General features: G+C 39.4%; 1 protein-coding gene across 2 annotated transcripts in view; it reads left to right on the top strand.

Annotated features, from left to right (window-relative positions):
• Window positions 1–11,385, top strand: part of zfyve16 (zinc finger, FYVE domain containing 16) — a 91,750-nt gene extending 80,365 nt beyond the window's left edge. For both annotated transcript variants that reach the window (XM_060908690.1, XM_060908689.1), the window contains exons 16-18: window positions 1,101–1,206; window positions 1,303–1,479; window positions 9,564–11,385. In XM_060908690.1, the coding sequence (XP_060764673.1) occupies window positions 1,101–1,206; window positions 1,303–1,479; window positions 9,564–9,722 (442 nt within the window). In that variant the 3' untranslated portion in view covers window positions 9,723–11,385. The remainder of the gene's footprint in view (window positions 1–1,100; window positions 1,207–1,302; window positions 1,480–9,563) is intronic.
• The last annotated feature ends 2,387 nt before the right edge of the window (window positions 11,386–13,772 follow it).

Here is a 13,772-nt window from a genome sequence, read left to right as displayed (position 1 = left end):
GTTTTTGTGCAATATTTCGTTTGGAAAACAGTTTTCAAAAATGGTGGCGCTGACACCTGGCTGACACTTGATGTTTCGAAGTCTCGCACAAGTCTCGTGAAGATCGCGCGGATAAGTGACGCCTGCCGTGGACCAAACGAACTAAATTCAACACGGCTAAAAACCGAATAGGCCGATAAGTATAATATTCATACAGAAAGTTTTGGCTATCAAGAGCCATTCTTCCCAAAGATATTCCCTCAAGTATTGTTTTGACGATGGTGTTTGTTTGTGTTGTCTAACACGGTTGTCCACCTCATGGGTGTTTTATTTAGGTTGCAATCTAGAAGGCCTTAGTATATGATTTACATCACTTTCATAGTCATCAAACCATTTAGTGACTACTGAATTCCCAGCCTAAAAGAGACAACTCCCATCCTGTACAACAGTCAGAATATATTACATTTACGTTGGTTAGCAGTGACGCTTCTGTCTAAAGGCCTCTGCATGCTCTTGCGACAAGGCTTTCGCAGATAGCTTTTTGCAGACAGTTGTAATTTATCGTTGAGCGGGGAGTAATAGGCGTGCGCGATGTTATTCACCGGCACAATGCAAGGGGGCGCGAAGTCGCTAGGAGTAGTTGGTGGGTGTGGTTAGTGGAGTGTTTATCCTCCGGTTACTTATAATGACTAGAACTTCTTTTTTTTTATAATGACTAGAACTGGAGTCGTATAGATGTACGTACTTCCTCAATCAACCGCTCTTCATGCTGCTCCATCTTCGCTCGTGTTTTTAAAAAAGCCGGTCGTGAAAACAAACCAAACCGGGAAAGTAGGGAAGCGGAAGTGCGTGTACAGCGGATGTAGAGTGGACCAATCAGAGCCCTCTTGTCTGCAACGCTGTCTGCGAGGCTTCAGCGCTGGTCACAATTTTTGGGAGGTGCGCGCAGAGTGTCTGCGAAGGTGGGGGGGGCTACGCTATCTGCGAGGACTGGGTTGTCAGCATAAATTGGCCTTAAGGGACCCAAACCATCCCAGAAAAATGCTTCCCACAACAAACCTAAGGTGCAATTGGTTTTTCCCTTAATTTCTCACTTACCTGTATGTGTGGTGTATCCTCAGCATCATCAGCCCCATAGATGGCAAGTCTCTAGAGGGCGTGCCCAGTATCCACATGCAGCAGGACTCAGAGTTTGAGATGGACGGGCGGACTATCAAGTGCACCGAGGTGCGTCCTCATGGAATTTGTATGAGCCTTAATGAGGGGAAAAACGAAGCCCTCCAGATTTCTTTACCTGCTCTTTTTCCTGCTTGTTCCCACAAGGTCTTTTACCTTCTGAAGACCCCAGACTGCTCCCACTCTGCTGTTCTCTCCTCTTGCTCTCAGTTCCAGAGAGAGATCGCCACTGCCAGCTGTGCAGCGCTGTGTCCTCACCTCTCTGTCCTCATTGCAAATGGAATTAACCATCTTGCACTTCGGGTCTCTACTGATACTGACATGGTAACTGTTGTCTTAAGTAAACTGTAAGAAGATGATTTATAGCCCATTTTCTAACAAGACAAAGAAGCTTTGTATGATACATTGACGTGTTTAAACATTTCTTTATAGTAGAGGTGTGACGATTCAGTTTTTTCACAATTCGATTTGAATCACGGTTCACATTTTTCTGTCCTCTATTTTATAACTGATGCAAATCATTGTCAATATTCTGTTAACTGTCAGCCTAGAAATGTAGAGCAATAAAAAACAAACAAGTAGTGTTGCCTTCCCTTATCAAAAAGAAGTATACTTCAAGTTCATTTTATTAAGTGTACTTAAGTATATTTCCTTAAGTATACTTTTGTGTGCAAGGCAAGTTTATTTGTATAGCGCATTTCATACACACAGGCAATTCAGTGTGCTTCACAAAAAATAAAAACATAAGAACAGTAACAAAGAATTAAAGTAAAATCATTAAAATCAAAATTAAAAGAAATTATGTTAAAGGAAATTAATTACGGGCGGCACGGTGGTGTAGTGGTTAGCGCTGTCGCCTCACAGCAAGAAGGTCCGGGTTCGAGCCCCGTGGCCAGCGAGGGCCTTTCTGTGTGGAGTTTGCATGTTCTCCCCGTGTCCACGTGGGTTTCCTCCGGGTGCTCCGGTTTCCCCCACAGTCCAAAGACATGCAGGTTAGGTTAACTGGTGACTCTAAATTGACCGTAGGTGTGAATGTGAGTGTGAATGGTTGTCTGTCTATGTGTCAGCCCTGTGATGACCTGGCGACTTGTCCAGGGTGTACCCCGCCTTTCGCCCGTAGTCAGCTGGGATAGGCTCCAGCTTGCCTGCGACCCTGTAGAAGGATAAAGCGGCTACAGATAATGAGATGAGATGAGAGAAATTAATTACACTTTAGGTAAAAATTAATCAAGTGAAAGCATCTGAAAACAGCTTTGTCTTGAGCCTGGATTTAAAACTAACAACAGTAGGAGCATTTTTGATATCATCTGGAAGTTGGTTCCAAAATTTAGCAGCATAGCAACTAAAGGCTGCTTCACCACACTTCGTTTTGACAGCTGGTATTACTAGCAAGTTTTTCTCCTGTGATCTTAGACACCTAGTTGGTGCATATAATTGAAACATATCCAGTAGGTAGCTGGGTCCCATCCCATTTAATGTTTTAAATAGAAGAAGTAATGCCTTAAAGTCAATTCTATAGCTCACTGGGAGCCAGTGCAGAGACCTTAGGATTGGAGTGATATGGACTACCCTTTTTGTTCTTGTAAGAACCCTTGCTGCTGCATTTTGGATTAGTTGAAGCTCTTTGATGGTCTTTTTTGGAAGACCTGTGAAAAGGCTATTGCAGTAATCAACCCTACTGGAGATGAAAGCATGAATAAGTTTTTCTAGATCATGCTTTGACTTTCTAGATCATGCTTTGACATGCTTTGCAAGTATGCTGATATCAATGTACTTACAGTATACTTGTAAGTGAACTGATCTAATACTTCTTAGGACTAAATTGGCCCACTTTTAGTTTATAAAAAAATATACTTTAAGTCTAAGAGAAGTAAACTTTGAGTATACAACTAGTATTTTTTATTTTGTACTGCAAGTACACTACCGTTCAAAAGTTTGGGGTCACCCAGACAATTTTGTGTTTTCCATGAAAAGTCACACTTTTATTTACCACCATAAGTTGTAAAACGAATAGAAAATATAGTCAAGACATTTTTCTGGCCATTTTGAGCATTTAATCGACCCCACAAATGTGATGCTCCAGAAACTCAATCTGCTCAAAGGAAGGTCAGTTTTATAGCTTCTCTAAAGAGCTCAACTGTGTTCAGCTGTGCTAACATGATTGTACAAGGGTTTTCTAATCATCCATTAGCCTTCTGAGGCAATGAGCAAACACATTGTGTACCATTAGAACACTGGAGTGAGAGTTGCTGGAAATGGACCTCTACAGAGAGCATGCGTGTGACGTCACGAGGTCACGTGATATTCATTATTCGCCATTTTGGACGGCAAGGCCGCGCATAGAACTTAGACGAACCCGTTCTAATTATCATCTTGTTCAGCATTTGGTGTAATCTTCTAATTCAATACTCCTAGTACATCTGTTAAGTTGATTTTCGGATTGAATGATAGCTGCATACTTAGAAACTAGACAGTCTCTAACGTTTAAAATGGCTATGCTTAGCCCTACTACCCTGGCCTAGTCTATGATAATGTTTTATCTTTTTGGCTCATATATGCCTTTGAAAGGCCAATCCATAGTAGGGATGGCGAAAACTAAAAAAGATCTTGACCGACCACTGAGCCTCATTAGCCGGTTAAAGTCGGTTAACCTATGAGTTTAAACAGGGATGCAAACGGCGCGCCTTTTTCACGGCTGAATTGCGCAGACCCGATTTTTTTTTTTAGGGGGGGCGTTGGAATGTCTGAATAATTTCATCAGAGTAAATTCTGTATTAAAATTACTAAATAAGCAAATGCCTTACAGTCCATGAAAAATAGGAAGTATGAGAAGAAAACAGTAAATCAGAAAGCTGCCCACGTTTTCGCGGAAGCTGCGCAAACGTGCGCAGCTTTCTGATTTCCTGTTTTTCAGACAAAAACATACATATTTACAACCTTGTCATTATCTGGAATGGAGTTTAAATTTCGAACATTCTTAAGATAAAACGTCCTGCATAGTCTATTTATGATAAACGTCTTAATGCCACTTACCAGTGAGGTTATCAAGTAGACATTCTTCTTCGGGAACTTCCAGAGGTATAGTTGAGAGACCCATCCCGCAACAAAATATTTATAAGCTTCCAGGCTCTTGTAAGCTTTGAGGGCTTTGCCAGTGTAACACGATTAACGAGAAAATTGTAAATGTCGTGGTAGGCCAGACCGGGCAAATCGCCGGCACCGCAGCTCCAAATTTCCCTGAACAAAGATTGCGGCAAGTTGTACGGAGCTGCAATCCCCAACCTGGGACACTTTTCCACGTAACGCTGCCTCACGTCACCTTCAAGATGCTGAACAAACTTAGACAAGTAACCGCGCGATGTAGATGGGGTACTTTCCGAATTTTCTTGGGGATTACTCCCTGGATCCATTACGCTCGCGCAAGGTAAACTATCCTGATGCCGTCCAATATGCCAGAGTGGGCGGAGTACACACGTGCGGGTCACGTGACTGCACATCCTCTGTACACCTATGTAGATATTGCACCAAAAACCAGACATTTGCAGCTAGAATAGTCATTTACCACATTAGCAATGTATAGAGTGGATTTCTGATTAGTTTAAAGTGATCTTCATTGAAAAGAACAGTGCTTTTCTTTCAAAAATAAGGACATTTCAAAGTGACCCCAAACTTTTGAACGGTAGTGTATACCACAAGTAAACTTACATGCTAATAGTTTACTAGTTCTGTACTTGTAGTCCACTCTTTAGTTTACAAAATCATACTTCATAGTATACCGGAAATATACTATGAGTTTACTTGAAGTATACTTTGTAGTATACTGGAAATATACTATTGGTTTACTCGTTACACACTTCTAGTCCACTTTTTAGTTTATAAAAGTATACTATATAGCATATTGGAAATATACTATTAGTTACTGGTTATAAACATCTAGTCCACTTTTGAGTTTTGAAGTATACTGCAATTACCCTTCTAGGTATACTATTAGTCTTCTAGCCCTAACCCTTAATCACAACTACAGGGCAAGCACACTTAAACATAAAGCACAAATATTTGAATACTTTATTACACTTTTGTTAAGTATATCTTGATCAAAAGTTTAAGTATAAGCTTAATATACTTAGACTTTTCTATATAGTTTTCAGTATAAGCCAAGTATATTTACACTGGTGCTTGAAAGTTTATGAACCCTTCAGAATTTTCTATATTTCTGCATAAATATGACGTAAAACAACATCAGATTTTCACACAAGTCCTAAAAGTAGATAAAGAGAACCCAGTTAAACAAATGAGACAAAAATATTATACTTGGTCATTTATTTATTGAGGAAAATGATCCAATATTACATATCTGTGAGTGGCAAAAGTATGTGAACCTTTGCTTTCAGTATCTGGTGTGACCCCCTTGTGCAGCAATAACTGCAACTAAACGTTTGCGGTAACTGTTGATCAGTCCTGCACACCGGCTTGGAGGAATTTTAGCCCATTCCTCCGTACAGAACAGCTTCAACTCTGGGATGTTGGTGGGTTTCCTCACATGAACTGCTCGCTTCAGGTCCTTCCACAACATTTCAATTGGATTAAGGTCAGGACTTTGACTTGGCCATTCCAAAACATTAACTTTATTCTTCTTTAAACATTCTTTGGTAGAACGACTTGTGTGCTTAGGGTCGTTGTCTTGCTGCATGACCCACCTTCTCTTGAGATTCAGGCTACATCCACACGACAACGGCAACGAGATGTTATTTAAAAATATATCGCGTCCAAATGGGCAACGATCAGTAAAATATCAGGTCCATATGGCAACGCAACACTTGCTGAAAACGATGCAATACACATGCCACACCTCTAGGGGCGCTGTAAGACAGTCCCTTCGGAGACACCAGAACAATAGAAGAAGTAAGGACGCATGCGCATAAACTATTATGCGCGAGACTTCATATTAGTCACAAAGTCAGGAAAATCTGTTTGTAAAATTACATTATAATGACCAAATACAATGAAAAGTATTTTTCCAGTCTCACCTGTGAAAGGTAATTCCATGTGATCCCGTTTGGACGGCAAACCTGTTGGTACAGTTAAACGCAGCTAATCTTTATTCTCCGCTTTGACCTCTCCAAAATGGCGGCGAGGATGACGTATGATTCTACGCGGAAGGCGGCGTCTTTAATGGTCCGGAATAAATTGAATGCTACACGTTGATGGATTAATTTGTTGTTTCTCACCTGTGAAAGGTAATCCCATATGATCTCGTTTGGACGGTAAACCTGTTGGTACAGTTAAACGCAGCACATGAATCTTTATTCTCCGCTTTGACCTATCCAATATGGCGGCGAGGATGACGTATGATTCTACGCGGAAGGCGGCGTCTTTAATGGTCCGGAATAAATTGAATGATACACGTTGATGGATTAATTTCTTCTACGCCCTTTTTGAGGAATGTATTGTAGGACTTAAACCCACATCTGAAGAGGTGAGATCGCTCCTTTTTTTTTCCCTATTTTTGCTGGCGGGATTGACTGCCCTAAGGGCAGAGTCTCTCTCTCTCTCTCTCACTTTGCACCATTACACAATAAATATTCACAGTGAAAATATTTTGTAAACGCGTTTCATGAACCAAGTTATAGGATTTGTTGACAACTCGCATCGAGTTCGTTACACTTCTACCTGGCGTGAAGCACTCACAGTCATGTGGTTGTGACGTCATCGTAAACAAATCCGTTCTACTCATCCAGACGACTTCACAACGGCAACGTTGCCAGATCTTTCCACTCTGGAACCCATTCTCAAAAAGATTGCGTTTTGGGCACCCAAAACGCCGGTGCCGTGTGGACGCCAGGCCTAAATGATAAGCAATTGTATCGGAGTCACCTGAATCCGTTGCCGTGTGGACAGGGCCTGAGTTCTTGGACAAATGTCCTGACATTTTCCTTTAGAATTCGCTGGTATAATTCAGAATTCATTGTTCCATCAATGATGGTAAGCCGTCCTGGCCCAGATGCAGCAAAACAGGCCCCAACCATGATACTACCACCACCATGTTTCACAGATGGGATAAGGTTCTTATGCTGGAATGCAGTGTTTTCCTTTCTTCAAACATAACGCTTCTCATTTAAACCAAAAAGTTCTATTTTGGTCTCATCTGTCCACAAAACATTTTTCCAATAGCCTTCTGGCTTGTCCACGTGATCTTTAGCAAACTGCAGACGAGCAGCAATGTTCTTTTTGGAGAGCAGTGGCTTTCTCCTTGCAACCCTGCCATGCACACCATTGTTATTCAGTGTTCTCCTGATAGTGGACTCATGAACATTAACATTAGCCAATGTGAGAGAGGCCTTCAGTTGCTTAGAAGTTACCTTGGGGTCCTTTGTGACCTTGCCGACTATTACACGCCTTGCTCTTGGAGTGATCTTTGTTGGTTGACCACTCCTGGGGAGGGTAACAATGGTCTTGAATTTCCTCCATTTGTACACAATCTGTCTGACTGTGGATTGGTGGAGTCCAAACTCTTTAGAGATGGTTTTGTAACCTTTTCCAGCCTGATGAGCATCAACAACGCTTTTTCTGACGTCCTCAGAAATCTCCTTTGTTCGTGCCATGATACACTTCCACAAACATGTGTTGTGAAGATTAGACCCCTGTTCTTTAAATAAAACGGTGCCCACTCACACCTGATTGTCATCCCACCTGATTCTAATTTCACCTTCAAATTAACTGCTAATCCTAGAGGTTCACATACTTTTGCCACTCACAGATATGTAATATTGGATCATTTTCCTCAATAAATAAATGACCAAGTATAATATTTTTGTCTCATTTGTTTAACTGGGTTCTGTTTATCTACTTTTAGGACTTGTGTGAAAATCTGATGATGTTTTAGGTCATATTTATGCAGAAATATAGAAAATTCTAAAGGGTTTGCAAACTTTCAAGCACCAATGTATTTATAACTTTATTAAGTATATCTGTGATAAGTAACTAAAAAGCAAACTGAAAGTATACTCTCTTATTTTTAGTTTAAAAGTGGTATACTAGAAGCACACTTGAATAAACTTCTTTTTTTGTAAGGGTTTGTAGTCTTTATTCAGACTCCAGTCACTCCACTGACTTTGAATGTAACTATGAATGCATCACAGTTCAGTCATTTTTGGCACATTTTAATTTTCAAACCACAAAACACTAAGAAATTAAAAAGCAACGAAAACTTCATGACTTTTGTCTCAATCTTTTCAAACACAAAAATACAGTCACTTGTGTTAAAGTGAACACTACCTCTTGAGACACAGCATTCATTGTCCAGAGAGCGCATAAGGCACTGAGATTGTAAGAAATGCCGCCAAACTGGGCTTTTAAAAGCTGGTGGCTTCAGGAATTCCAAGTCATCTGCCATGTTGTTCACAAAGCAATGCATGATCTTGCTACGCGAGATCGCTATAGCAACCACAAACATGGCTGCGCCCATGTACAGATCCAGATACTGAATTGAATTAATATCAAAATTATGCCGTTTGTCGAAATTTGTTATGCATATAGGGTTATTGGGATGAAATTAGGTACCGTATTTTCTGGACTATAGAGCGCACCTGTATATAAGCCGCATCCGCTCTATTTTTTAAAAAAAAATTTTTAAAAAGATATACAAGCCGCACCGGGCTATAAGCCGCAGATATCTATGTTGAAAAATTAGATATTTACTGCATGTACAGAACGATTTTGTACTGTAAATGTACATGTATGTACCTGAACAGATTCTTTCCGAACAGTGCCTTTTAACACGGCAGCAACTTTGCTGATTAAAACGGAACAGAACCAAGAGAAAATAACCGGTATTTATTTACCTTCATTTCTCCTGTGTTTGAAACCACAAGTCACTTTAATCATCTTCGCTGGATTTGAAAATAATTACCAGTTAGTAATTTGTCGTGCGTGTTCTATCTGCTAAAGATCTGCTAATTCTTCTTTGCATTGATTTTTCGTCTATCTTATTTTTGATTCTACTTCCGGTTAGAGCGCCCCTAGCGGTGGAAGAAAAATCCACAGAATAGCCGCACCTTTGTATAAGCCGCATGGTTCAAAACCTAGGAAAAAAGTAGCGGCTTATAGTCCAGAAAATACGGTATTGTTAGTGAATCATGATTCATTAATTTTTAATCGATTTTTGAATCGCGTATCGAAATGGATCGATAGATCAGGGCGCGATTCATCATCACACCTCTACTTTATAGTAGTGTAGATTGCTGTTACTGCACAGTCTGTTTTTCTAGGCTGAGTGCGGGATATAAATTTAACGTTGATGCAACAAGCTGTGTTTAACATTGCGGCCAACAACACTATTAATGAGCACGGAGTTCTCCTTCTAATTTAGATTTTTATTGCACTGTTTTGTTGTTGTTTTTGTCGTCTAGGTTGAATACCAGGCCGGCTCAGGCGGAAATCTTCTGCCTCAGAAATATATGAATGAGTTAGATGGGGCACTGATACCCGTTATTCACGGTGGAAGCTCCTGCGTCCCACACCAAGCCATGGACGTGGAGCTGTTCTTCTATATTACACAGACCCTTTGAGTGTGACGCCGGAGAGCAGCAGAGCCCTCCACTGACAAGGATGTTGTCCTTCCTTTATACCAATTAAAAGCTGGACAAACAGCCAAAATGAGCAGACATGGTAAACTCTGACGAGGTATGGAAAGTGAGCAACTTTTGCAAACGAGCTGTAATTGATCTCAGAGTTCATGAAAGTTCAGAAAAATGACATTAGATTTTAATTTGTCTGTACTGGATGCAGTTTGTTAATGTGTTATGGACACAAAATTAATAGTATTTTCTATGAGATTAGAAAGAATGAGAGGCACTGTATTCTTTAATCAGAAGGATTTTTGAGACAGTAAATTTTGAATTTTCAGTATTTTTTTTTTCTTCATTGGTACATTCTTGGTGTTACTCTTGGAAGAAGCTTCATTTCATCCCATGTTCTGTATGAAGAACATTCATTATTTTCTTTAACTGCAACAGGTGATCCTTCCTTTAATACACAAGGGTTATTGAGCTCTTCAATTTTTTTTTTTTCCAAAATTTGTACATGGAGTCATTTCTCAGTTCTGTTAAGCTTGTATTAAGCTTGAAGACTATTTTTGCAATAGTTACACATGTTAAATAAAGATTATATTTTTGATAGGCCATTATGTTAGTTTTACAGTCTCATTGCAAAAGAGCTGATTTTGAACTGGCATCCTATGAGGACCATAACTGTCATACTCATCCATTACACATTACATTGATAATGACGATGATGATGATAATAATGTGAAATGTAAAACTGCATAATTAGCTCAGTTAGAAATATCTTTTTGCCCCTATTCTATTGCAGAAGGATTATATTTAAAAGCAGACGAATTAAAATGGAATAAAGTTTTTAAAACCAACTCCATACCTTAACACTACAAACCGTGAATGTTTTAAATTTACTGACCTATTATTTTTAATAAAGTCTGTTTTAATATAAATTGTTTTTAGTGACCTATGTATTTGACTTGAGTCATATCAATTCAAGTGACAAATAATGTAGCGCTCACAAATCCTCTGGTCTGATCTTTTAAGACTTTGCTGACTTTATAATAGAGACACATTTTGCTTTTTTTTTTTTTGTCCCAACATCACAGTATTACCATATTTCTCCACTGTATAGTTCATGAGAAAGAACTGCTGACCATTACCGATGACAAGTTTTAAAGGGGAGGAGAACACTATAGCATTTTAATAAATGAAACAATATATTACACCTTATTTGCATTAGAAAATGAATGAAACAAGACGACACCAATATTATTTGTGGGAAACTTTGGCATTTTTTTTAAATATGTGTTTCATTTTCTGCCAATTTCTGTGGCTTACAGTGAAAAGAGAATCATTTGCATTATGAGAAGTCATTGAGCTAATTTATTGAGTGCAGAGAAAGGACATGTTCTTGAAAACCAGCATAAAATGAAGTTCTTGGATGCCAGCCATCAACAGGTTCCAAAATACAGAATATGCACTTTCATAACATGAACCTAATGACCAAGAAGTGATTGTATGTTCTTATTAAACTTCATGTAATGTGTATACTGCATCTTCAGTTTGTGATTTTTGCCTGAAGATGATTGTGATTAGACGGTGTATAATTCTACATCATACTTTCTATGAACTGTCTCTCTTCATGAAACCATATAAAAGAGCCTGCCAAATTAAATCATTAAATTGTGTGTGCAGTTTTTTTTTATATCTATTTTTGGTGGGTTACTTGGGAAAAGTAATGTTTTGTTTTTTCTTCTGGGTTTTTTTTTTTTTTCATGATACGGGTTTGTCAGTATCCAGTATACAAAATACATGCAAAGTTAATACTATGTAAATACAGATCATTGTTCTAGACAGTTTAAGATGAAATGTGATGCATCTTGTATGAAATTCTGCTCATTTATTTTATCTAGAGGTTCAGTTTGGGGTGGTTTAAATTATTTTTCTCACCTTGTACCATGTTGATTTAATTGATGATAAATCAATAAACAGAATAATATTTTAGAACTTGCAAAAACAAAAATGCTCCATGTGGATCTGTTTAGTTATGTATCGCATTCACTATATGGACTATGTGGATAAAATCCTTTTGTTCAGTTTCTGATTAATTCTTCCAGTGTGACCATGATTGGTTTACGTGTTGAAACTGAAATTAACCAAGATCCATTTTAACAAACGACAAAATATTAGACTCATCGAGCTTATTATTCAACAAGTATATGTTATGCAAAGGTTCTCGATTTGAAAACTAAAACCTCCATGAGCTTTTACTCTGACCTATCTGGATCATGTACTACAATAAACTGCTTTACTGAAACAGTGATTTCTATAAGTAAATGCAAAGACGACTATTTTGTAGACCATAACTTTGTCAACGATGTTGCATTGGTTCATTTACTCTCTTGGTTGTAATTTTTGTCCCCAAGCAATGCATTACAGAGTCCTTGCACTGGGATTAGGAACCTCTGCCCAAAAATACAGAAATGTGTTAATTCCTGTCAGATTTTCATTTAGATCTTGAAGTATAGCTACAAATTCTGTCCTGCAAAAATCATGAATGCTGTGATCACAGGGTAACTAATTTCACAATTGCATAAATTCATATACCCATGACTTGAGAACTGTTATAGATTCCCATCTGCTGAACTTTCAGTTCTGGACTGCAAGCTTTAGTTTGCCACGCTCTGATGAACGATAGACAATGTCTAAATTGGGACTGGAGTATATTCAGCAATCATATACAGGTTTTGTTATTATGCTAACTGCAGTTGTTATGCTGTCTACAGGATAATTCCATATATGAAGCTTGCAATCTACAGTGATGCTTGAAAGTTTGTGAACCCTTTAGAATTTTCTATATTTCTGCATAAATATGACCTAAAACAACATCAGATTTTCGCACAAATCCTAAAAGTAGATAAAGAGAAACCAGGTAAACAAATGAGACAAAAATATTATACTTGGCCATTTATTTATTGAGGAAAATGATCCAATATTACATATCTGTGAGTGGCAAAAGTATGTGAACCTCTAGGATTAGTAGTTAATTTGAAGGTGAAATTAGAGTCAGGTGTTTTCAATCAATGGGATGGCAATCAGGTGTGAGTGGGCACCCTGTTTTATTTAAAGAACAGGGATCTATCAAAGTCTGATCTTCACAACACATGTTTGTGGAAGTGTATCATGGCACGAACAAAGGAGATTTCTGAGGACCTCAGAAAAAGCGTTGTTGATGCTCATCAGGCTGGAAAAGGTTACAAAACCATCTCTAAAGAGTTTGGACTCCACCAATCCACAGTCAGACAGATTGTGTACAAATGGAGGAAATTCAAGACTATTGTTACCCTCCCCAGGAGTGGTCGACCAACAGAGATCACTTCAAGAGCAAGGCATGCAATAGTTGGCTAGGTCACAAAGGACCCCAGGGTAACTTCTAAGCAACTGAAGGCCTCTCTCACATTGGCTAATGTTCATGAGTCCACCATCAGGAGAACACTGAACAACAATGGTGTGCATGGCATGGTTGCAAGGAGAAAGCCACTGCTCTCCAAAAAGAACATTGCTGCTCATCTGCAGTTTGCTAAAGATCATGTGGACAAGCCAAAAGGCTATTGGAAAAAAGTTTTGTGGACGGATGAGACCAAAATAGACATTTTTGGTTTAAATGAGAAGCGTTATGTTTGGAGAAAGGGAAGCACTGCATTCCAGCATCTCATCTCATTATCTCTAGCCGCTTTATCCTGTTCTACAGGGTCGCAGGCAAGCTGGAGCCTATCCCAGCTGACTACGGGCGAAAGGCGGGGTACACCCTGGACAAGTCGCCAGGTCATCACAGGGCTGACACATAGACACAGACAACCATTCACACCTACGGTCAATTTAGAGCCACCAGTTAACCTAACCTGCATGTCTTTGGACTGTGGGGGAAACCGGAGCACCCGGAGGAAACCCACGCGGACACGGGGAGAACATGCAAACTCCGCACAGAAAGGCCCTCGCCGGCCACGGGGCTCGAACCCGGACCTTCTTGCTGTGAGGCGACAGCGCTAACCACTACACCAC

Source organism: Neoarius graeffei, chromosome 25 (genome assembly GCF_027579695.1).
Source record: "Neoarius graeffei isolate fNeoGra1 chromosome 25, fNeoGra1.pri, whole genome shotgun sequence".
Classification (NCBI taxonomy): domain Eukaryota; kingdom Metazoa; phylum Chordata; class Actinopteri; order Siluriformes; family Ariidae; genus Neoarius; species Neoarius graeffei.
The sequence above is the reverse complement of the archived record's forward strand: the minus strand, read 5'-3'. Positions and strand labels throughout refer to the sequence as shown.